Genomic DNA, 25,567 nt, shown 5'->3' on the forward strand with positions numbered 1-25,567 from the left:
TTCTTGTATGTTTGATGGAACCACTAACTGAATAATGTAGCTAAACATATGAAATTTGAACCATGTATAGCATGTCAATTAATATAATAAACATCATCTACATAAAATATCCACTAGTTTTATCATGAAGGCACTTTTATTTAAAAGCAAAGCAGCATTGAAAATAAGATACTGGGCCAGGTCCTTATTTGTGACTGTTCATTCTCTATGTGTAAAGGAATCAAAAGTCATCTGAACCTGGTGAAAGCCTGAGAAAAATGAAAAAAAAAAAAAAAAAAAAGTACACCTCACCATGCCTTCTGCCACCCAGAGTGGATAGCAAAATGAAATCTTAACAGGTTGTTGCTGCAAACAGTTTCTTAATTACCACAGTTACTTTAGGATGTATAAACCCACTTATAACAGTTACAGCTAGAGTACTTAAAAAATTCAAGAGGTGTATAGCCAGAGAGGTAATATATTGGCAATGTAACGAGAAAACAATGTTCATAACTGCTTGAAAGCTTAGTGCAGTTTTTGGACACTGTTCATCATGTAAGTTTAAGCAAATGTGATTACAATATAACATCTATGCAAATATAATACAGGCATCTATTTAAAGATTTCATTTTCTAGCTACTGAAATTGCCCACTTTCAGTGGATTTTTTTTCCATTCTTTGAAAGTGGTTATTTATTGTCTGGCACTCTAAAATCAGTGCTGATTCTTGCTCCTGCTGGAATTCTAAATATACACCCCAGTGAAATTTTAGATCCAACATACAAAAGCCTTTAGGTAAAGGGGTTTTTTTCCCCCTTAATAAAAATCCCCTCTTAGAACAGCTTTGTTATCTCACTTCCTTAGTAGCATCAAATTCATCCTCCTCATCATCCTCTTCATCATCTTCATCTTCCTCCTCATCCTCTTCTTCATCTTTTCTTAGCATTCTGCGGGAAATCTGATAAAACAAAAATCCAACCAAAGGGTATCAACTGTTTTGTTTCCTGCAAACAAAAAATAATTCTCCATTGAAATTTTCAGCCTAAATGCAGGGTCTTCATTTGGGGGTAAGGGGTAAGTTGTTTATTTATTAACTCTTCATAACATGCACACAAATGGAAAGATACATGACACAGAATAAAAATATTCTAATGATTTTTAAAAGCAAAAAAAAAAAAAGCATGTAGTCCCTCAGAATTATTACAGGATAGGTAAAATGGTATTTTTTACCAAATCCATGCTAAAAATCAACAAGATGCAATTCAGTTTTTTCCTGGGTTGGCTGCTGAAGCAGCAGGCTGAAGAGGAGTATTAGGGCCTAATCTTACCTTGAAGACATCAGACCTTGTCAGTTAAAAGCTCAAAACAAAGCTGCTTAAGCTTTTTACCTTTTTTTCCCCCCCTAGAATTAATTAGACAAACTTAAGAGTCTTGAATCATAGACGAAGTTCTTTCCCTGCCCATCAGAGCTTGCCTTTAGAGTGACTCCTTTTTTGGTTCATCAAACATTAAAAACAAGTGCCAGCTGCCAGGCTTTCATCTCATTTGACAGATTCTGCAGCCTGTAGTTTTTTTTTTAATGAGGGCTCAATCTAATTCCTGTTTAAGATAGATTCTTCACAGACAATGCAACATTTACAATTTAAAGAAGGATACATGTTTTTTTTTTCCCTTTCCCTGTAAGAAAGAGAACATTGAAGACACTTATCCAAGTAATCTGGAATGCTTTTGAAAAATTTCAGGTTCAGTAGTTCTCTAAGGGCATCTGCAGCTCTAATTTTTGTTATATTTTCTGTGTCTTCTCAAATACAGTGATATAATAAAAACTTCTGTACTGAAGACAGAGCTTGCCTTTTCTTTTAAGCAGCCTTCTATTTTAAAGGTCCTTAAATGCTCATTATTAAATTGACTTCTGACATGTTATGATTCATACAGCCATGTATGTAATGTAAGATTATGTGTGTGCATAAAGCAAACTGTAGTCATTGAACTTCCGAAAGAAGAAAAATCCTTAAGTCTTGTTCATGGTCACCAAGTACATAATTTAGCTCGAAGCAAACAGTTGCTTACAAATTTCTGAACACAACAGGAAATGGAGTTAATCATTGGGTGAAGCTGGGTTAACTTCAGTTGAAATGTCTAAAGCAGCAGTCTCTCATTCCGTGAAAGAAAAAAAAAGACAATGGCAGTGATTTGTAATTGGAGTTTAAGGAATGCTGCAGATTGAGCCTGTTAAGGAGAAATGAATTTCACTGGGACAGACTAATTTTCTAAGTTTTTTTCCTAGTTCAGAGTATCTGAAATTCTTCAGCAGAACTTGCATTGTATTTCTGAAGAAAAGCTCCCCTCTCCCTTTCCTGAAATAAGAATTGTTTTGGCTTTATGGCTTTTTTCTGCTCACTATTCAAATGCCTCTGACCATGCAGCAATTAACTAAATAGTGTATTAAATATTATCACTGGTGGTGGTAGGATGGCTATCCCTAAGAACCTAACTGGATCAAGGAAGGAAGGTGAGAAAATAAATTATGCAATTTAAATCCAAGTTATTGTGCCAAAGAACTAAAACATACCAGTATAAAAATTTAATTTTTCATAACTTAATGCAAAAAAAGAAAAACATTGTAATTTTTTGACCATAAATCATTTTACATAAAAATTAATGAGTTACATGCAGGTGATGACAGTCCTTGTTTAAGCAGTTCAGCTCCATCTTTCACTGCAGATGCTACTTCAGAAACATGGCAATTCTCTCCGCGTATTAGTGCTGGAGCATTTGGATGCAGTCATTTTCAATAATGGTTAAAATGATACTTTGCTGTCCTACAGAGTGTCAGTACAGAAGTTTGTTATATTTAATGGATGTAGGTAAAATTTGTGTAGTTGAATTTGATTTAAAATATCTGGAAAAGGTTATTCTGTTTTGCTATAGTTCCAAAATATAAGCTATACCAACCTGAATTGGTAAACCAAAACGTTGAGGATAAATTGCCAAGTGAAGTGTCATAAAACGAAGGACATAGCTCTTTGTGAGAAAATTAATCAAGCTCAAGGAGTACTTTAGATTTTTAACATACAAATAATATAGAAAGTTAGTCCACAGAGGCAGAAATAAATTCAAGGATGGTATGTGTTAAATCCTCTCAAAAGACCTGACTTGTGTTCTGGCACACTTTATTTCATCTGGTATGCAGTGACTTCCCACGCTGTCCCCCATGTACAGGCTAGTGTTTGTGTGTCTGTCCTCCCCTGCCCCACAGACTTGGATTGTGTGATTCTGTGAACTTCTTCCCACATCATTTATACTGCTTTACACTGGAAATAGCAAAGTACTACATTACAGACAGTAAAGGATTACTGTGCAGCAGGAAATGTGTCAAAAATTTCAGAGTGAAAGATCCACAGAAAAGAAAACAAGTCACCTGCACGTTTTTCTGAATACAGCATTTTTTTTTTCTCAAGAGATATTTGGTGGTTCCAAAGATTAGAGCCCTTAGTGTAATTCAGCACCATGCTATTTACAGAATCAGAAAGGGCTGCCCTTTCTTCACTGCCCTATGGTGACTGCATTAGTAGGGTGTTCCACCCCTTTTTTCTGCCATATGATCCTCCTCTGCAGACACACTGCACAGCCAAGTAAAATGACCTTATTTTGAATTGCATTGCAGTTTTCCTCTAGGTCTAGATGATTTCCTATTCTTTTCAGGTATGTTAGAGGTTATGAGAACACTAACACCCAAAGTTATAATTAAGAGCAGTCTAGGAAATGAGAAAGGTTAACCTGCAAGTTACTCAAAATGGAGTTCCACTCCACCTCTGGGAGAAATCACAATGTACATACTCTCAATTTTCTTGTTTTGTGTTTTTTCTCTCTTGCATTTTCTGAAGTGAATATGCTTGTGAATTCACAAGTGAATTCACAGCTTGAAGTGAATTCAAGCTTCTGAATCTTGAATATGAAATTTGCTTGAGTGATAGAGAGGACTGGCAAGTTACTCAGTCAAGGTAGTACTTCATGCACTGAATCACTAGGTTGTATCTCATCAGATGACACAATTCATACTTTCAACAGAACAGCTCAACTGTAATAATTGATGCTGTTCTGTGTTGAGAGCAGAGAAGGTGTAAAGTGTGTACAAAGTCAAGATAAGTATTCCTTACTACAATATCAATGCATGATTCTATTCAAAGAAGAAAGGTAAGATACATGCATTTTAAATGTGGCTTTGTCTTTAACTGAAACACTGGTAAGAATCATTGTAATTACAGGATTACAGTTGCAATGAATTAAAAATAATTTAGCCATTTTGCAATGTCTGCAAGTTTACTGCTGTAAACAAGTGGCAAAGATATTTGCAAGGTAGCTGGTCCAAAAAGAATGGCAGTGTCTTCAACTGTTTCACTCATTTTTATCATCCTTTTCCTCACCTGCTGTGAATTTTCAGAGTATAAATGGAGAAGTCTGTAGGTCATGAGTTTGCTCTGCTGCTAGAAGGTATCACTAGTCTGGATTAGGATCTGGTAGAGAGGTCACACTCTAGAATCCAAATACTAAGAATATGAAGTATTCTAAGAATGTCACTACTCTTTCAAATAAGCTCCTAGATCTCTTCTCTGCAAGATGCCAGTTTATTGATGGAAGACAAAGTATTGCTGGAAATGGCATTTGTCAAAAGTAAGCAACACAGCTTTAAAAGCTGAGGGCTTTTTTCCTTCAATGATAAAGCTGCATTATCAAGAGCCTATTATGATACTGATGCCATTGAAAGTTTCTTTATATTTCTGATGGTCCTGAACTTAAAGACAGTGAATCCATGTGCATTAGCTAAGTAGAGTTTTAAGATAGTGCTTTAGTATGTATTTTTTTTCTTACCTGTGCTGTTCTCAGTGAAGATTTTGAGGAGCCAGTTCTTTGCAAGGGGGACTTGGAATTTGCACGAACTATGTCTAAGCGAGACTGATAGTCTGGTGGATAAAGTGAGCTCCGAAAAACCTAATCAAATGGAGAAAGCTGTGACTTAGATGCTTGCAAGCTAAGAATCACCAAGACTGAAGCTTGCAGAAACGCAGCACTGGAGAATGAAACTTGATCTAGAGATGTGCATTGACTGTAGTTTGGACTGATCACTTTTAGCTGAAACAATGTCCTTGCTTAACCTGAGGCATGGCAACATACTTATGTGGTCAAGGTAAACATTCTTCAGAGCTTTGGGGGCATTTACACAGGCAAAACTGCAATGGGTTCCCACCAAGATATGTAGCTGAGTTTCAGGCTAAGCTAGAAGTGTGAACCCCAGCAACTCCTTCAGGCTCACCATTTCTTGCAGAGATGAACTCAACCACTTCACAAGCAAATCCCTGCTGTCAAATACAACTGCATCAGAAAAAATGTTACTTGAACTGTACAGAAGATGTACAACTCAAGAAAAATTTGGGAAACCTCTTAGAATACATGGGAGACCATGACATCCATTATATTTTCAAGTTATTTCAATAACCAATACAGCTATTTGTGCAAGACTTTAAGTCAAGAAGATGGTATATTATGGTCAGTATTTTTAAGAAAAGTAAATAATTGTCCAATTAACAGAAAATTTAAAATGAGATTAAAAATTTGGTTGTGAAAGACAAAGTACTGACTTTAAGGAGATTTCTGAATTGGTGCCATGTGCCATTATAATTGTGAAACTAAAATAGTACAAAATTGCCATAGCATAGTTTAAATGAAGTAAAATTACCAAGCAGTCTCAAATATGACTCACTGAAGACTCATGGTTTTTAAGTCTTGCGCCAACTTGCTTCTGAGCCATGTCATAGACAGAATAAAATTATGACTGGTAGGATTTACAAAAGAAGACTGAAAATGATCCAACTTTTTTGACAAACCAAACATACATACACAACACACACTTCCATGATATTAAGTTTAAAGACCCAACATCCAGAAGAACTGCAAGAATGAATAAAGGACTGAAAAGCCCATCTTGGGAAAGAGAAGACTATAATTCAGAAAGAAAAGAAAGGGTGACTTGAAGCTGGTTACTGCCACAAGGCAAAAACCCCAATGTAGTAAATAACAAATGTCTCTTAATTCTGTAACAGCCAATAAAAATGATTAAAAGATGAAAACAAACAAACAAACAAAATTCAGGTTAGAGGGAGATCTTTAATGTAGTAGTTAGTCTTTACATCATCTTATCACAGCAATATAAGATTTTTTCTAAGTGCATCTTTAGAGCAAGACACTGCAGAAGTGTTCTTTAAAAACTGTTTTATGTTTAGCTGAGCTTGGAGCGGCAGGTAATTTTGTGAGTCTCCTTTCTGTGTTTTGTGGGAAAGATTAGATTGCCACTGCAGTTGCTCTCTGTGTTCTCTGAGATTACAAACCTGCATGCTCTTGCTGAAGAAGTGCAAAACAAAAAAAAAGCTTGGTATACATGAGTTTCTTCTGGGACCCTGAAATATTTGTTGCATTTTTCTGTGTGGGACATGTGTAGCCTGATTGTGAAAACTGTTTTTATACAGGAAGTAAACAGAAAAGCAAATTTCAATCACTCTTACCTCCAAATCTTCATTTTCATCAATATTTTGGATATTCTGATAGGCAGCTGTATATATCTCTAAAGCTTTCCCATGGAACAACATTTCAATAGTTATGAATTCAGAAAATATATTCTGAAAGCAAATGAAAAGAAAGGTTTTCTTAATGCAGTATATTTTCACTTCAAAAAATTACTGTCCTCTGTATTTGGTATTTATATGATATAAATAACTGCATGATACTGAGTACTTTTAAATAGTCAGATTGGATGAATCTAAATTAATTTTAGACATTAAGCATAAATTCTGGCTGGGCTATCACTTATGCAGTTATTATTTAATAATAAGTTCTAAATAAATACTTCAAAAGTAAAGAGAAAATTTATTAGGAATAACATGTCTTACTGAAAAGCCATTTGATAATCTCCAATATGTATTCCTAAGATATTGCCAGTCAGAAGTTTTGCTATTTTGAAGACTGTCTTTTATAGCAGGTTGAGGATAAGTTATCTGTAGATTCTATATCTGTGATTTACAAATCTGTGAAATATTAATGAATACCATGAGATTTGCATTTCAGTGAATACTAGAATGTTGCTAATCTTGCTCCTGACTAATTTTATTATAGTATTAATTTTATTATGTAAGATGAAATGTGTGCACACATACTTTGATGTCCCTTATCTTCTGTTTCTCAAAATTATCAATGGTTTCCTCTAAGTGCCGAGTTGTTCGAGTCGCATCCAGTGTTGCTCTGTGCAGTTCATTTTCAGCCTGGTAAAGTAACACAAAGGTGAAATTAGTCTTGCATTTGATACAAAGCTATTTGCTGTAATTGCCATTATTTAAGTCTGAGTTTGCAAAAAAATACATATGTGTGTTACAATATTTTAAATCTGTAGCTTAATGAACATATAAAGATGCCTTCTACACTGTTGTGACTTTGATGTGAAACATGAGAATGACCAGCTGCAGCCAGTCAGGAAAGTCCCTCTGCCTTGATTCATTTTCTGTAATAATCATGAGATAGTTTTACTGAGCCAGTCCTGACATCCCATTGACAACCCAGTGACTGGGTTTAGGTACTTAACCCAGCACAGGCCATAGCGGTGGGTGAGCAGGAAAGGTCACGCCTTATTTTCTACTGCAGATCAACCTGCTGGGTCCAGGAAGTTTCTTTTCCAGTGTAGTGTGCTGAACCTTATCTTAGTAAATTTTTACAAATTATTTACATAAGCAATTAGAGCAGCAGCTGGAACTTATGTACTTATCCTGTAAATATCTCAATCTTGCAGGCTAGAGTTATTGAAATTTTTAGATTCAAATGCATTTCAGGTATTTTATGTTTTTAATATTTTTGCATTATTAAAATATCTTATTAAAAACATTTTCAGCAGGGCACTGGGAAGGGGACACATCAACCAATTCCTGACACATAAATACACATATTTGTTACTACAAAAAGCATTTTAGATAGCTATTTTAATTAGATATAATTATAAACTTTATAGAAAGATCACTACCGTTTAAGGAAAGATACTGAAACTATTCTGATTAAGTCAAGTCTGAGAACTGTACACTATTACAATTTAACAATGTACAGTTGTAAGAGCTTGCACTTGAAATCTACAAGATTTGGGTCTAAACTTCTGTTATTTTCCATACATTATTGGTCAAACATCACACACTAGTGATACTTACAGGCTCAGTCAGTAAGTATCATCACAAATCTATTCTGTCATTAGATTTGAAAGTAGTACATGGATCAAGTACTGTATCCTATGATCAAGTTGTAAGGTTCTTCCCATTTCTACAAAACTGCAACTTGATTTTTTTTTAATGGAAAAAGACACCACAGGTCCAGTTCCTGTGATACAGCTTTTAGTGTTACCTATATAGAAACCTAAGGAATAAGGCATGCTCTGTTCACGTCTTTGATTGTAATCTGCTAAACTTATTTCACAGGATTAGCAATTTGAAACAATCTCCTTTCAAAACCAGCCTAACATCATAGACACAATCCTGCCATTATGGGGCAAACAAAATTGATAATGATCTTTAGTAGTACATAAGGTCACATGTTCATCTCTCTTAATTTTGCCCAAACCACAGGAGGGAAGAAAAAACATTTTGTGTATTTTCAATTACTTCCATTAGTCACTCTGCAAGTGATGGCAGCTATTATGCATATGCAGCCCTTATGCATACAAATACAGTATGTTATTTCTGTGATAATCAAATACACCTCCTCAATACATCTTAGATTGGACATAATTTGTCACATATGCTTTGGGAGAGGAATACTGGTTGTTTTAGAGTGAAGTGTCTCAAGTTGCAGAGCCTGCATAGTTTGGACAACAGCAGTTTGGTATTTTTTGAACACTCACCTGTGACTGGAAATATTAGTAAAGGAAAAAAATGGCAATGTAACAATCAATATTCATGGACATGTAACAATCAATATTCTACTTTTAATATACTGTGAACTATTTACCTTAGTTATTTCAAAACATCTATGTATTTAGTGCTATTATGTTGTCTGAAGCCTCTGGCTGTAAGATGTAAAGTTTGGTAGAGCTTTGCTAGAATTCAAGTATCCAGGCCAAAACATTTCAGTACAGCTGTCTGTTTTGGACTGAGGGCTTGGTTATTTATTTTTAAACTAATAAAAAGCAGGCAGCCTACAGTTTAGCAGACTTCTTCAGGGAAAAAAAAAATCTATTTTTATTTACAGAAGTGTATTTCTAAAAATCTGGTAATGTTTTCCTTTCAAAGCTGTGCTAACACATCATTTGTAAGATGCGAGTGAGTACAGATTCTTTACTATCTGTGGCCAAAGTTGTTCACTGCAGCAACATCACAGTTGCTCAAGAATAAGAGAACCCCTGCAGGAGCCCAGCTGCTTTGCTCTAATGTGGCAAAGCCTCTCTCAGACCTGAAAGCTGACCTACACACATCCTAAAAAGCAAATGAACACATTCCTGCTCCTAATGCCTTTTTAAGTGTTTTAAGTGTCAATCTGACCTTTTTAAGTGTCAATCACTTTAAAATGCTAATAGGCAGCATTTGGTGCTTTTGCCATGTGCAGAATCAGACTGTACTGAGATTTTATAACTCTGAGGAAAAGCTTTAAGTGTAGAAAACAGGTGTTACAAGAAGCTAAGTCACAGAAGAATATTTGGGAGAAGATTAGAAAAGAAACAAGACGAAATGAACTAGGTGCCAGTGACATACCCATGAATTGAAATGGGAATTAGCTCAAGCGAGAAAAATGGGACCAGTCTCCCTTTGGGAAAAAACAGCTTATTGTTATAATTTACTCCCTTAATTCCAACAAAAAAGAACTTTGCAACACAGCTCAAGTTCTAACCCTGTGGCTGACAAACATCTGTCTTTATTATACAAGGGATTCTAATTAGTCATGACTTAACTGATTTAATTAATATTAAATGGAAATTCTCTGGCAAAAACAAAAATAAAATGTAATTCTCCTGTGTTCAGTTTGACCAACACAGTCATTTTCACTCTTTCTACAGTCTCATGCCCCAATCACTACAAAGATCCTGAAGATTCTGAAACAGAGTTGGCAAAATCCAACAATGAACAGGACTGCTTAACTCCCAAGTCCAACACTAAAATGTAATAAAAAGTAAACAGCACATCATGAACCTAGATCCTGTATCATAATACATAACCATAAAGGGACTGAAGTAGAATTGCCTTGATCCCATTTATTCTGGCATTCCCTAGATTCTGATTGCTTCAAAATTTGAAACGTCAATGAGATTTTAATGAAAATTCTAATTCAGTTTGATGGAGGCTTAATTTTTCCCACTGTGATACAGAATATTATACTGGGGAGGGTGACTGGTCTTTGGAAAAGAAGAGCAGTCTAGCTGAGTATTCTACTAGCAAAATAACAACTTATCCTTTCATACAGCTGGAGGAAACTTATATCCCATCTAGGTACCAGGAAGCACAATATAACAAAAATGGCAGGGAGAAAAACAATAAATCCACAGAAATAAAAAATAAATTGTCTGATTACACTTACTTTCAAAAACTTCCAAATTCCTGGATGTAATCTATGCCTACCTCTCTTGCATAAACATATCAAATAATTCATAGTTTCTTTTCAATTCAAAAGTGATTAACTACTGCTCTGTAGCAACTGTAATGAAGTTTAAGAAAAGATTCAGCACTGGAAACAGCTCCTCTAAGGAGCATTATTGTTATTACTACTTCCTAAACATAACAATTTAATTCCCAAGAAATTCTAAAAATATTTTTCCTAGTGACTAGAAATGCAGGATACGATAACGTGTAGATCTGATGGATTCCGCTGACGTGTCTTTTCCAGTTGAGACAATTGCTTGGCTTCTCGGTTCTTTGCTGTTAAAGTTGCTCTAAGATCATCCTGGAAATAAAATGTTTTAGACACGCTTGAAATACATCTAGGATAATACAAAATATGCTCTCCTTCATACATGCATTGCCTAGAAAACATGGACAAAACTTCTGCTTCAAATAAAAACAGATTTTAGTGATCTGTTAATTGATCCTATGAAAGAGAAGTCAGTGGGGACTGAGAGAGTTTAGCACCTTGTGCAACTCCCTATAGCACATGTTATGATTGAAAATGTGGGGAAGGAAAGAAAAAGATATTCACAGCTTTACATGAAAAGTATAGCAGATGGTCACAAGCTGAGATCCCCAGAGCGCTAAGAAGGCAGACCCATTCCTGTCTTAGCAATAAAATAAATGTGGTACTTAGAAATAAAAATCAAATATTAAGTGGCATCAATAAAGAAAAAAAAAAAAAAAAGCAGGCAGCAGTCAGTACCAAGAAGTTATGAAGAAAATATAGCTGCTGTCACCTGTCCACTGCCAGCTGCTGTCACTGCTGACAGTGGAGCTGCTGAAGGGGCTGGAGTTGAAGTCTGATGAGGAGAGGCTGAGGGAGCTGGGAGTGTTTAGCCTGGAGAAGGCTCAGGGGGAACCTTATCGCACTCTACAGCTCCCTGAAAGGAGGCTGTAGCCAGGTGCGGGTCAGTCTCTTCTCCCAGGCAAGCAGTGACAGGATGAGGACATAATAAGCTGCACCAGGGGAGATTTAGATGAAACATTAAGTCATTTTTTTCCACAGGAAGGGTGGTCAGGCATTGGAATAGGCTGCCCAGGGAAAAGACGGAATCACCACTCTGGAACTGTTCAAAAAAGGTGTAGATATGGCACTCAGGGACAGTTTACTGGTGAACATGGTGGTGCTGGGCTAATGGTTGGACTCAATGATCACAGAAGTCTTTTTCAACCTAAACAATTCTGTGCCACAAGGTACCATAGGAATTGTATGGCTGAAAGGGTTAAAGTGCATATATATATATATATATATATATATATATATATATATATGCATTTAGTAAAGTGTTTAAAATCATTTGAAACAAAATACATCCAAGTAATGATGGAGCTGAAGATAAAACTTAACTGATCTAGAAAGGGCAGAAACTGTTGACAACTGCTTCTGCTCCATTTCCAAAAGAGAAGTAGTATTTACTTCTAGGAAGACCTGTGACTATTTAAGAATGTTCATCTATCAGTTTTCTCAAATTTTTGTTCATGTTATAAAACTGTTTTGCAAACTGTTTGACATTAACGGAATGTAAGATTATCAGTCAAATATTTATCATTCCACTGATGCTGGTATGGAAAAGGTCATTAATTTTGATGGTTCCAGTTTAAAGGAGCAGTAGTTTAGAACAAGTAGAAATATAGTCTAAAGTCTAACAAAATCTGAGGTAGGATTGGGCATGCATTTCAAATGACCTTTTATTCTAAAATATCACTTCCACTTTTATTTACTACTCCAGAAAGCAGTTAGAGCTATTAGAAACTATCATACTGGGAAATTGTCTGTGCTCCTTCCTTGGATTTCACAATTTTAAGGCTTGTATGTCGCTGTGAACAGAAGGATATGCAACTAAGACTATATCTTTCAGTAAGTTTTGTGGTCCTGTGACCAGATTACTACTCAGTGACAAGCACAAGATTGCCAAGTTTCACAGTGCTGTGTGTTCCTTCAATAACAAGGCTGCACATGAGGACAGGGTCAAAACATCCAGTTTCTTCCTTGTTTCTATCCTTACTGTCTGTATGTCATTGTATATAACTGTCATTTTGCTTCATCTCCAGGGACACAGAACTAGCTTCTGATAATAAAAACTACTTCATCTTCAGCCCATCAATGCTGGTTTTACTGCTGTTCTTTCAGAATTTACACAACCTCTGTAAGGTCAAAGACTACTGAAAAGGCCTTTTGCTTTTATGAGAACCATGTGGCTACAAAAAAAGCAATAATAGAAAATTTTAAATTGTTTTTTTCCAGTTTTAAATTTTAAAGGTAGAAAAGAGAAAATAACATATTTTTTGTTGTTTTGAAACAACAAAGTTTTCCATCTAATGGTCACAGCTGCATGTTTAGTGCTATTTAATGACTGATGCATTAATAGCACTGACCTTCTAGGCCCATTTAAAACAGTCAATCAGATTTAACACTGTGGCTTGAAAGGGTGCTGACTTTCACACGAAGTGTACTTGAGGATGCAAAGTTCTAGAGTTACCATTATTAAATTCAGTATTTTCTTTCTAGCATGTAGTGACTTTGGAAATACCTACAGGAACCGAACTGTTCTCTACCTCTGTTTTCTGTAGCAACAGACACCGCAAAACATACTTCTCTTCTAGCCAAAGTGTGACAAAGAATTAGTGCTACCATGGCCGTAGTGGTGAAGCTCTGTACAAGTTTTGGATGTACAAAAGTAGGGCACATACATATTTTGTCCAAGAAAAGGGTGCAGAAAAAAACCAATAAAAATATTAAAAAGCTGGGGAAAATGTAATTTATGGTGAACTAATCAAGGTGTACATTACCTAACAGGAAAAAAAAAGAAAAATTTGTTTTACTAGCATCTAAATACCTTCATCCAGAAAAAAACCCAGAGCATTACAGAGCTCTTTCATCTCAGTGGAGCATGTAACAAGAACCGAAGATTAGGTGAAGTCTTTCATTTAAAACAAAACACCACAAACATCAACTAACCACTAACTACCACCAACAGTCCTACATTCACCTCCAGTGTCTTTAGACCAAGCTTTGACGTGTTTTTGAAAAATATGCTTTAGTTACACTCTAGGAAAAGTGGAATGGATTAGGCAATGAGATAAAAGGTACAAAGAATATAAAATTATTCACAGTTCCTCTAGGTTTTAACTATGAATTCAAGTCACACATAAGAACTCTGGTCACCCATCTATTTTCAAATCATACAAAAGTACAGCTATAGTTCATCCACCAGACAATGAGCTGGCAGAGCCTCATCACTGTACTGTTACCTGCTTTAGTCACTGAAGTTATTAAAGCAACTCAATCCTTTCTTCTGCACGTGGATCACTTTGGTTTTATGATGTCCTGTTTTACATGAAGGAAAGGAACCAGGAACAGAGTTGCCAAAAAGCAGAAAAGTGAAGATTGATATACAGAACAATGAAACAGGAAGAAATCCTCAAATCCTACATTTAAGGTGTGTTACAGGACAAGAATATTGTTTTAGCTTCCACTGAAGCTATTCAGCAATGTAAACCAGAACAAGTGAAGGAAACAATTTTACTGCATTAACACATAAAGGACAACACTACTCTGATGGACCTAGGCCTCTTTAAAGCATTTAGTAGCACAGGACATTGATGTCTTATACCACAGAAAAAGCAAGCTGTTTTTAGATAAAGCACAGAAATACTGCTGTGTACTTCGTGGGACAGATCCAGTAAGTAAGCAGCAGTGAGAACATCCCCTTTAGAGAAAGAAGCTATAATGACATACTCTGCCTGATTTTACTTAGTCAGCTAATGTAGTTACAGCTAAAGCAGTCCTAGAGCTAGCAGCTTGTGCTAGATTTACATGAGTGACAAAATTTCCTCTGTCACTAAATATGTCCCAGTGATTACAGATGATAACTGAAGACCAGGTAGTTGAAGTTTTAACCAAGGTTTATGGTCAATGTGCAATGGGAAAAAAATAACCATTTAATGGCCTACATTTTTAGTGAACCCTATCTTGGTTCAAAGGTAAACAGGTAAAATAATTGACCTCATCTACGGTTTAAAAATGCTCTTGTACTCCTCACTGTAGCTAAAATAAACATTATGCAACACTTTCTGACATTCTGAAAGGCAAAGACCACAGGAAATTCAATTCACTGTTGCAAGCAATGACTTGGTTTCAGTTGCTTCTGTCCTCAGTATTACTGGCTATCAGTGGCAGTGCAGCTCAAGACAGTCTCTTCAATGCTTTGGAAGCCCCAGGCATTGCTGAAATGTTTTGTGTTTCCTCAGCAACCCTACTGCCACAAACACATGAAACTTGTCTTCCATCCCCAGCATTTACACCCTACAAAGTACCCAGTTCTAGATCTCACAAACTGGTGACCATTACGATACCAGGTTTTAGGCACTACAGCTACAGCTCTGCTAAGGACTACCATGGGTAGTCCTACTCAAGTGTAGGATGCATTTCCTTCACAATTGTTTTTCTGACCACCAAGTGAGGTAACTGTGCAGTAAGTCCCAAACAGTACTTGGTTCTTCACCATATGGAAAAAAAAAAACCCAGAAAAAAAACCCATAGGAAAACTGCTTGCTTGAGATGCAGTGCCAGTCTATTCCAATTAATCATGATGAACACACCACAAGATTTTTGTTTTGGTATTTTTGTAAAATACCATCAGATAATAATAATTTAAGCTTTTGATTTACATAGATTATGGTACACACATATCAATTACAGATTTGAGTTTGCAGGATTAAAGTATTCTTTATATAAGATACAAGTATTATGATGATCTACTTTTAGTATCTGCTTATTAAAAACTCCTTGCACAAGCTTATCTTTCCTGGAGGAAAGAAACTTACAGGTATTTTAAGGGAATATTTCAAACCCCTATAAACATTGTTTTGAAAAATAGTGAATGAAGAGACCTCAGATTTTTGTGTATCTTCAGGTCATCATGATGATTTAATGGAGAGGGATTTAGGCACTATCTACTTATGAGGTTCAAATGTGTTTTCCAAGTTAAAAACCTTAATGGAGAACATAATTCTGAGTTAGAAAAGCTGTTAAAGGCTTGATGACTAAGAGCCAAAGCAGTAATAACAATATCATCACCATCATCATCAAAATCACACAATAATAAATGACATTATTTATAAATAAAAAGTCCTGAATTTACACTATTTACACTATCCAGGAAATGTCATACTAATGCCTTTTCTGAGCATTTGTTTGTCCTCGAAGAGCCTGAATATCCTAGTCTTCACATCAAAGCTCTTTCCTCCATCATATATATAGCTTCAGTTCAGATGTCTAACTATATAATTAAGTTAAACTGATTACTGAAATATGAAATCAGAACCATTTTCCCCATAAACAAAAAGTTTTCAACTGAGTGGCCAGGACATGGAAATGTACCTTGTGAGAAAACACATGTTTAACCTACCCTTTTAAGTTTCACTATGGTCCCATAACATTTCAGAGGTTCGACAACCTTGGCTTCCAGCCTGTCAACCTACAAAAAGAAAGCACAAGGTTGCTAAAACCATCCATATCCACGGTGTGCAAAATGGGAAACAATTACTTTAATAGTGACTCATCTTATTACAAATTAAATCCATATATGGTGAAAAAAAATTAGGATAAGCGTTTTTAAAAATTTTGGAAAAACCACAGTCAAGTACACTAACCAAGAAAGAAATTGCTTTCTGAAGAGCTCAAGCTGATTTCCAGTGGAATTCCTTTTCTCTGAATTAGATCAGGATAAATGAAACATGGAAAATTATGAATACATCAAAGTGAGTACTAAATACATCCAGCATTGCATCTTGGAGTTCTGTAGCTTTCTATATAAAGATCAGTGTATTTGCTCTACACCCACTGATAAGGTTACAGACTAAGGAATCTTTGCTATCAAATACACTGTGCAAAATGGAACTCTTCTTAAAAATAATGGAAACAGCATCACTGAGTGCACTAAAAATACCAATAACAGGGTATCTAAAATGCACAAATGCTCTCACAGATGAGTGGTTCTGAATTTTTGTTTCAGTTCTCCTAGTCAGAAAAACAGCTACATATGGTCAGACAGGCAATAGGATAAGACCTGCTTCTCAAATCTGACAAAACTGTCTTGAGTGGCTCCAGCATAATCTGCCAATGACTTATGGACTATGAGTGAGTCCTGTGGCCCATCGCTGCTACATCCACATTAGGACAAGGTGAATACCTCTAGTGGGAAGGGACAGTTGCCCCTATACTGGTAGTCACCAGTCAGCCAAAATCTATGCCAGCTGAGCAAACATTTCTCCTGAATACCATCTACTACTGCACTGTCAAACAATTTCACTTGAACTGCCAATAGAATAGAAAGGATTAAGCCAGTAAGGCTCTAAACAACACTTATTACAGAAGAACCAAATAACCTGGCCATCTAACTTACCCTACCATGTGTTGTGGTACCTCACACCTCACTATTTATATATCTAGCATTGCAGCTAAAGACCAGAAATTGATAATCCTTATAAGCTAATTTTCTCTTGCCCACTCTGTCAGCATACAGGGAAACTGTTAACTGACTTGATGCCTAATTTTAGGCAGTTTTCCCTGAAGTGATTAGGAGTGTAAATGATGAATGCTTTGGCAGCCTACCCAGACATTAATATATAGACGTGTTTTCTCCTGTTTCTCTTCTGACTGCAGAATATATGATTTCCCTTTTAATCACAGATAAGTAACTGAAAAGTTCAGATGGCAAACACAACATGTACAGCTTTAATTTTGTACCTCTGCTTGGCGATAGTCTTGAAGTCTGGAGAATTCATCTGCAAAGTTTTTCAGTCCAACTTTTAAGTTTGGTGTCTCTGTAGCTGCATATGCATATATTTCATTTACTAGAAGATCTGCTTTGTCTCGTAGTCTGGCAGTTTTACGTACATATCCAGCAAATATTTGGCACAATTCACCGAAATGTTTTTCCACATTTGAAACAGCATCTTGCATTTGTCTAGTCTGATTATCCCTGGATACCAAAGAAAAATAAGTGAAAAATAAGAAAGGCAGAAATGTTTACAACACATACAGAAGAAAAACTATATAATTACACTATTAATAATTTAGATATCTCATCTCAGTGCAAAGCAGAAATTTATTCTGAAAAAGAGAATGTTGTAACTGATGTAATATGTGCTTATTTATGAATGAATAACAAACAAAAAAGCAGATTTACACTTAAAGATCCAATAGAAAACCCAAATCACAAAAATCTGCTTGGAAGTTTTCCTCCTGCACTTAAGCAAAAGCTCACTATTACTAATGGCATTAGTTACTAACACAGTGGTAACACCTACAGTCTCAAACAAGACTTCTGCAATACCACCTTCCTGCTACAGCCTGCAATCTAAGCAGGCAAGGCAATGTCTGGAGAAATCAGGCAGTAGAGGACAAACTGCTAAAGGTATTACATGTTCTTTAAATTGCAAACAATTACTAAACTGCACTACAGAAGATAAATACCACCAAGAATTAAAGAAGAAAGGTGAATGGATATAAGAGTTGAAAACTGTAATACCACTGAAAAGACATCCATCACACTAATAAATTGCTTTCTTTCAAACTACATAAATCAAATCAATTTATTTGATCCAATGCCTGTATGTTTCATTATTAATGAATTAGATAAGTCATTCCAGTAACTCACAGATTTCACTTTGTATTTTGCTTTCATATTGCTATATTATTTGATGGTCATGTGAACTCATGCCCATTGTTGATCTGAGTGAATCAGCTGTAAGACAATTCAGCTAACAGTGCCTGCCAGATACTGGGTCCTCAGAAGTCTCTACAATCCAACACAAAGTTATTGATGCCAAGTGACAGAATTCTCTGCAAGAAAATTCACTCCTACCACTATCTTGGCAAGGGACAGAAACAAAAACTTCCTTCATATCCGTAAGATATCCCAACACTGCTGACCAATATTTAAATGCTGACTTTGTATCAGGATATATGATGATCAGAAAAACTGGAAGAAATGTGGTACTTTGAGACTAAACAACAATACAATCAATTCAAATGAGAAACACCTTTACTTCAGGAAAAGCATTTCACGAAGTTCTGCCTTAGGCAAAAACCCAGTTGGGTTGCTTCACGGCAAGCTGTCTGGAAGACTGTGCAAAACAGATTCCGTTAAGGTTAAAAAAAAACCCAAGGAAGTTATTCAGTCCTCCGGGACATGCTGGAGCACAGAACCACTTGAATAGGGACGGTTTCACCTGGTGGGTGAGTAGGCAAGTAAGAATTTCATTAAGTAATAATAAAGCTCTTTTTCAAAATTATATTACCTGACAAGACCTTCAGTAAAAGGTATATATTTCCTATTTTCTTGGAAGATCTTCATATCAGAAAGTGTTTCCCTCCAGGAGGAAGACGTAACCACCCACTTTACAATTCAGATCTTACACTACATTCATGCATCTAGTATTTCATGTTGGCAAGCAAAACACTACGTGTTCGTATGTGGGAGTGTAAAAGTTTTTATTCCCTCCTAATTATCGCGACCGCTTAGAACTCTCCACAGAATTATTCGCGAGAGGTCCAAATAAATATCGGCAGCACATTTTTACTCCATCTCTGCATAGCACACTAGGCCTGGAAAAGTTTTGCGGCCTTTACCGGAGGAAGGCAGAGGCGGCCCCATCTCCCAGGGAGGCAGATGCGCTGAGAAGGACCGGGCCCGCATCGCTCCCCGACCCCCGCGCCCCCCCGGGCACGCTGCGGGCAGCGGGGCCTCCTCCCCCGCAGCAGCCCGGGGCTCCCCGGCCCTCCGCGGCCCCGTACCTGGCGTCCAGCCCGCGGCCCAGCAGCATCATGGTGGCGATTGCGGCGGCGGCCGGCGGGAAGCAGGGAAGGAGGGCGGCGCTCCGCGTGCGCTCCGTTTCCATGGACACCCGGCCCGGCACCGCCCCTCGTCCTGCGGGACGGGCCGCGGCCGGGAGGAACTGTGGGGCGAGCACACGGTCCCCGAAAAGCAGAATCAGTGCGGTTGGAAAGGAGCGCTGAGATCAGCGAGTCCAACCTGTGATGGAACACCACCGTGTGAGCCGGAACATGGCACTGCGTGCCGCGCCCGGTCTTTCCTTAAACACCTCCAGGGACGGTGACTCCACCACCTCCCTGGGCAGCCTGTTCCAGGGCCTAATCACCCCTTCTGTGAAGAAATTCCTCCTTATGTCCAACATAAACCTCCTCTGGCGCAGCATAAGACTGTGTCTTCTTGTCCTATCACTTGTTACCTGGTAGAAGAGGCCGACCTTTGCCTGGCTACAGCCTCCTTTCAGGGAGCTGTCCAGAGCGATAAGGTCCCCGTGAGCTCCTTTTCTCCAGGATAAACGCCTCCAGCTCCCTCAGCCTCTCCTCACAGGACTTGTACTCCAGACCCTTCTCCAGCTCTGCTGTCCTTCTCTGGACACGCTCCAGCCCCTCAATGTCCTTCTTGTACTGAGGGGCCCAGAACTGGATGCAGTACTTGAGATGTGGCCTCACCATTGCCGAGTCTTGGGGGACAATCCCTGCCCTGCTCCTGCTGGCCACACTATTTCTGAAACAGGCCAGGATGCCATTGGCTTTTTGGCCTGGGCAAACACTGGTTCATGTTCGGCCACTGGCAACCAGCAACCCAGGTCCATTCCCACGGGGCAGCTTTTCAGCCCCTCTTCCCCCAGCCTGGAGCACTGCAGGGCGTTGTTGTGACCCAAGTACAGGACCTGGCATTTTACCTTTTTGAACCTCATACAGGGAGTTTTGGCCCATTGATCCAGTCTGTCCAGGTCCCTCTGCAGATCCTTTCAACACTCCTGCCCAACTTGCTGTCATCTGCAAATTTATTAAGGGTGCATTTGATTCCCTCATCCAGGTCATCATTAAAGATACTGACTAGGACTGGGACCAGCACTGATCCCTGGGGGACACAAGCAGTGACTCGTGCTCCCAACACACGAGCCCGCCCAAAGGCAGGGGCAGGGTCTGTTCAAGGACAGGTGCTGTATCAAGGGCTGGGCTAGTACAGGAGCAGAAAATCAGAAAGCTCAAGCCTCTCCCATTACCTAGAAAAAAAAAAAATTCAAAAAGGCCAACTTGTCTTCACCTAAGGGAGAGCTGTTGAGGTTGGGCAGCCATGGGAAAAATCCCGTGGAGCACTAGAAGAGATCTTAAAAAAAGAACAACAAAACAAAACCAAATGAAACCGAAAATATAAAAAAACCCCTAACCCCCTCTCTGTAGTGGTAACGTATTGGGCATGTGGCTTCAGGATTGTGTGGCCATGATCCTCTCAGAGTTCCTGCACATGCTGTGTGAGATTAATGCAGAAAAGACTCTTAAAGGAGGAGAGTGGCAATTGTGCTGTGTCCAACACAAACCCCTCTGATATTATTACAGTGGTCCATGAGAGCGAAGGACTCGGACAACAGGCAGCATGCTGGCACAGAGGTACATGGCAACAACTTCATGCAGATAACAAACTTTAATTTCCAACTAAAATCAATGGCCAAAAGTAATGAAGAAGCCAGGTAATGGTGATGCTTCCATGGCATTTAACAGGTTACAGGTTTGGTGTTGGCATTATGTTACTACACAAAATTGTACATGTGCACACACAGAAATACACACACAAAGAGGCCTCTCACTCAAGGGTACCCAGAAGATCTAAGGGTCAAAGGATCACTCAGGGATATCCAGTCTGAAAATAGTCACTGCTGTGGGAGAGAGTGGTGAAGGCCACTCAGACCAGGGAGGTCTCCTTGGATGGAGGTCATGGTGCAGAAATGTCTCTGCCATGTTGGCTGGGGACCCTGTCTGTGGACCAAGGGGTTCTGCCTCTTCCCAATCCCACCTTGGGTCCTGAAAGGTTGGTTGTCCCCATGTGTTAGCCAGGGAGAAGGTGAGTGCTACTACCACACATATATGAAAAAAAACTTTATTGGCTTGCATGAGCATGTGAGTAGAAACTGATTTAGTTAAACTTTGGTTTTTAACTTTTCATCTTGGTTTTTCTCTTGAAAGTAGATAATTCAGATCACTTCAATGAAAACTTTAATTCACATAAAGCAAAATAGTCCTCAAATAATGAGGATTTAATTAGTGGTTTCGACCAACTTAAGCTAAACAAAATGTTGCCAATTTTTCTTAAGGCAAGTTTGTGAAACCAGTGGCAAAACTCACTCCAAATGTTTGCAGCCTTTAAAGACTTGGTAGGCTAATATGTCTAAATGGGAAACGTCTTTCAGAGGATATAAGGGTGAGAGGACAGCTGTTACCTGGAAGTCTGAATTTCTCAACTGCAGGCCTGAGAGGAGAGGCTTCAATGTTTACTGTTGAATCTACCCACTATTAATAATCTAATAAATCAGCTAAATGACCTACCAAATAATTATATCATTATTATTAATGTGCAATCCTGTAGTTCCCCACACTGCAGCAAGATCAGTTTATCACTCTTGGATCTTATTCATTACACACAGCTACCACTGAATTACAGCTCTATCACCTCTCTCTTGACTGTGCCACACTGCTTGTTATTAAGGTGCAGTACAGTCCATCTCTGGAGGGATTTTTTGACGAAGATTTTTCCCCAAATTCTCCTTCAGTTACGTAGTTTCTGCTGTCTGCATGTTGTTTATGTGGCACACTTTGTGAGACATACTATTCCATTTTATTCCTTCCTTCACATAACTCCATTTACATCTAAGTACTTCTGTACATCTAAGTAATTCTGCTTCAGTCCTGAATCATAGTACTTGGCATAGACATTAAAAAACTTGATTTATATATGCTGATTTCACACATGGTTTGACTTAATAGTTCTTAATATGATGCTGTAGATAGTCCTGGAATATATGGCCCACCAGCTCCAGCTGCACATAGAAAGTTGAAAATAATTTCATGAGGGCCTGTTGAAATTTTGAGTCATCAGAGTGTACAAGAGCACAAGCTGCATAAATCATGGAGTGAAAAAATATTTTTGTACGATGATTTAGAAATAATTATGGAGAATTATGTTGAAAGTAATGCCAAATTTCCTGCTCATTACCTCTAAGTAAGTTTCCAGAATAACATACTAAAGATGATGACATCTTATAAATGACAAATTCTGCAGATAAGAAAGCTCTGAAATATCCAGTTGACAGTGTTTTCCAATATTCCTCCAGAGGATAAGCAACAGACTCCTCCTGACTTAAATCAGCTTGAGTAAATTCTCTGTACTGGTTTATTGGACAACAGTATGTAACTCCGGCAGTTCAGCAGCAGTGAAGAATTGCCTGTCATTACTGCGTAAAAAAAACAGGGTATGCAGAACTCTGTGGAAACTTCAGAAACATTAATTGGGATAGAATTTCTTCCACCATATTTAGGGAATGCTTTAGCCATTAGTAAGGTAAAGCCATATTTCTGGTTTGGAATTTAATCAATGAAAGCCGTATTTGTGGTTTGGAATTTAATCAATGAGTGTGTTCTAGATATATGTGAAATTCCAACAGAATGTTCAGTCTACTTTTGTTTTGGCTTACTGATGTTAATTTATATGGTATAGTAATTCCAGAGTGATCCATACAGGTCCAGAGGTTCATCTGTGCACTGTGGTTGATTAAGTCTGTATGTATTGATGAGCTGCCTATATATTCATGTTACTGCTTCTTTTCTCACAGTGTGTTCATAACTTTAAAATATTTTTTTGCAATCGTTAAACTTTTTACATAACATTCCATTTCCTGTTCACCTACGCTATCAATTCTTATTATATGTAATGAAAATGTAATGAATCACTATAGACCTTGAATATCAAACAACATTATTTTTAGCTCCTAGTGGATTTGGCATTATATAGATTTAATAATTTAAGTGTTTTCTCCTTCTGTAACCATTTTCCTCTTTGTGCTATTTCACTTCTTTGGGCCTGCAGCTCCCTTACTTAATGCAGGAACTAGAGCACCTCTTATTCCTAGCTCTGTGTTTTCTCAGGAACAAGAGGCAGCCTTTGGGAAACATCCTTCTCTGATGTACAAGCTTCCAATACCAAGTTTCAGAGATCTTAATTAAAAATCAGTTAGTTTGTTAGAGAAAAAGTTGTCAACATAATTAGAAGAGCAGTAAAACATTGTTTCCTCAGGCTAATACCCGCAGGCCGGTATAACCTGCTGTCATCCATTTTGTCAGTGTTGGTGAAAGCATAGCAACCTCTTGATGGTTTATGCATTTGCCTGTTGTTTTCTTACTTCTGCAATTGAGCTTTAGCCGCTGTCAGAGGCGGGATGCTGGGCTAGCAGGGTCTTTGTTCAGCACAGGCACGCATGTTTTGAAGGTGTTATTTTTTTATAAACAAAGAGGAGTCCTTTTGTTTACTTGAGTTCCTTGTTTACTTCTGTGTAAGTATTTCTGCTCCTGTGCTTCTCTTTATGCAAACTAAGTTCAAAGGTGAAATGCAAAATATGTCTGGAACATGCTGCTCTACAAGTTTTTTTTTTTGTGTCTCGCTTTCAGTGATTTGTCAGGCAGTAAGGTTTTGTATTACTGTTTCAATTTTATCAGCACGAATCACACCTATTTATCACAAGTGTTAGTGCCACTTTTTTCTACCATATAAAATTTCAGACTTGTTTCTCCCAAACTCTTATTTATGTAGTAGGATCCTGAGTCCTTGGCTTGCTTCCCCAGCCTGACTAATCCACATTGTTTCTGATTTATCATTAAGACTTACTGCTCAAATATGGACAGATGAAAATGTTCTTTGTTGACACTGGTTTATGATGTTTGATACTCTATTTCACGTAATCATATTTGTTGTGATTCAGACCATGATCTCTGATGTTTGGTGAGTGCTGATTCATATTGCAGGAAAGGAATTGGAAAACATCTGTTTCTTGGATTTACTGTCTATATCATTCTGAATGTTCTTATTCATTAGTATCAGTAAATGGTGCTCTGATTTTCATTAGTTGCACTGTAGAAATCCAAGATTAGGCTGTCAGAATGCTTCACCTGAAGACTGCTCATGGTTCCTGAACTGTGTGGACACATTGTGAACATTGCTGAGGACAAAGGGCCTGTTCCAATCTACTGTTCTTGGAAAGGGCTCTTGAAAGATGGGACTTTTGGAAAGAGACTATTACTACACATCTCCATGGAAATCTTTAGTAAAAAGCAAAGTATTTATTTGAACTTAGTGTATAGATGATGAGGAAAAGCAGTTTTGGATAGCAGGTCTGTTATTCTTTCTGCAGTAGTGTCTCTCCTTTCTCCAGTGGCAGGGGCACTGTCACAGCCTGCTCAGCTTGCCAGGGCTCTGATTGATGAAGGTGGGCAGTGGAGCCAGGCTGCTTTGCCATTCCCCTCAGGCTAGTGCCAGAAGCAATCTAATCTGCTTTTTGCTTTCAGATAACTGTTAATAAACACATTAATTAAACAGACACTGTTATTATTAACATAGTGCATAATTTTAATTAGTAAAACCTTTTTTTTTTTTTTCCCCAGACATACTTTATTGTTGAAATGAGTATGAGTCAACAGGAACAAGCAAGTCAGAGTTACTCACTTTCGATTTGGTATTTATTAAACTACAAAACTGGTGGCAAGTTACTTGGCTGCCTGAAAAGTAAAGCACAGAGTACAGAGTTCTTTGATTGCCCCATTCAGCAGTCAGGGAATTTCTCCTAGGTCCTTCACAACTGAAGTGAGTGAGATTGGTGATGATATGGATGGAGCTCATGTATTTGAATCAGGAATCTCCAACATGTACCAGGTGCAATGCCTTTGATGGAAGGTGCTTCATGTCTTCTGTGCAGGCTTATGCTGGTAGTCATGGCAGAATTCCTGCAGGATGTCTATAATGCTCTCCAAGAATGAGATCATAGGCAGGGCGTGTTTCTAAATTGCTTCTCACATAAGAAACT

At 37.8% G+C, this 25,567-nt stretch overlaps 1 protein-coding gene across 5 annotated transcripts; it reads right to left on the minus strand.

The window, feature by feature from the left end:
- Positions 1–121: 121 nt before the first annotated feature.
- On the minus strand, positions 122–19,548 carry CIBAR1 (CBY1 interacting BAR domain containing 1). 5 transcript variants are annotated; one of them, XM_041464364.1, is made up of 10 exons: positions 19,461–19,548; positions 17,409–17,643; positions 16,069–16,137; positions 10,833–10,934; positions 8,905–8,910; positions 7,187–7,291; positions 6,539–6,652; positions 4,851–4,970; positions 835–936; positions 122–248 (listed from the first exon to the last, which is right to left on the minus strand). In XM_041464364.1, the coding sequence occupies exons 1-10, from the start codon at positions 19,490–19,492 to the stop codon at positions 228–230; spliced, it is 906 nt and encodes a 301-aa protein (XP_041320298.1). In that variant the 5' UTR covers positions 19,493–19,548; the 3' UTR covers positions 122–227. The 5 variants fall into 5 exon arrangements, with proteins under 5 accessions (XP_041320298.1, XP_041320299.1, XP_041320301.1 ...); XM_041464365.1 differs by lacking the exon at positions 16,069–16,137 and having other exon boundaries at positions 19,461–19,531; XM_041464367.1 differs by lacking the exon at positions 4,851–4,970 and having other exon boundaries at positions 19,461–19,531.
- Positions 19,549–25,567: the final 6,019 nt, after the last annotated feature.

This window comes from Pyrgilauda ruficollis, unplaced genomic scaffold (assembly GCF_017590135.1).
Source record: "Pyrgilauda ruficollis isolate IOZ18807 unplaced genomic scaffold, ASM1759013v1 scaffold18, whole genome shotgun sequence".
NCBI classification, from domain to species: domain Eukaryota; kingdom Metazoa; phylum Chordata; class Aves; order Passeriformes; family Passeridae; genus Pyrgilauda; species Pyrgilauda ruficollis.

Bases quoted from the DNA above. Each gene is read 5' to 3' on its own strand.
- CIBAR1 (XM_041464364.1), bottom strand. From the start codon at position 19,492: ATGATGCTGCTGGGCCGCGGGCTGGACGCCAG. The intron at 17,644-19,460 runs GTACGGGGCCGC...TTTGGTATCCAG, and splicing joins GGCCGCGGGCTGGACGCCAG to GGATAATCAGACTAGACAAA. The intron at 10,935-16,068 runs GTAGGTTAAACA...TTTTATTTCCAG, and splicing joins CCATAGTGAAACTTAAAAGG to GATGATCTTAGAGCAACTTT.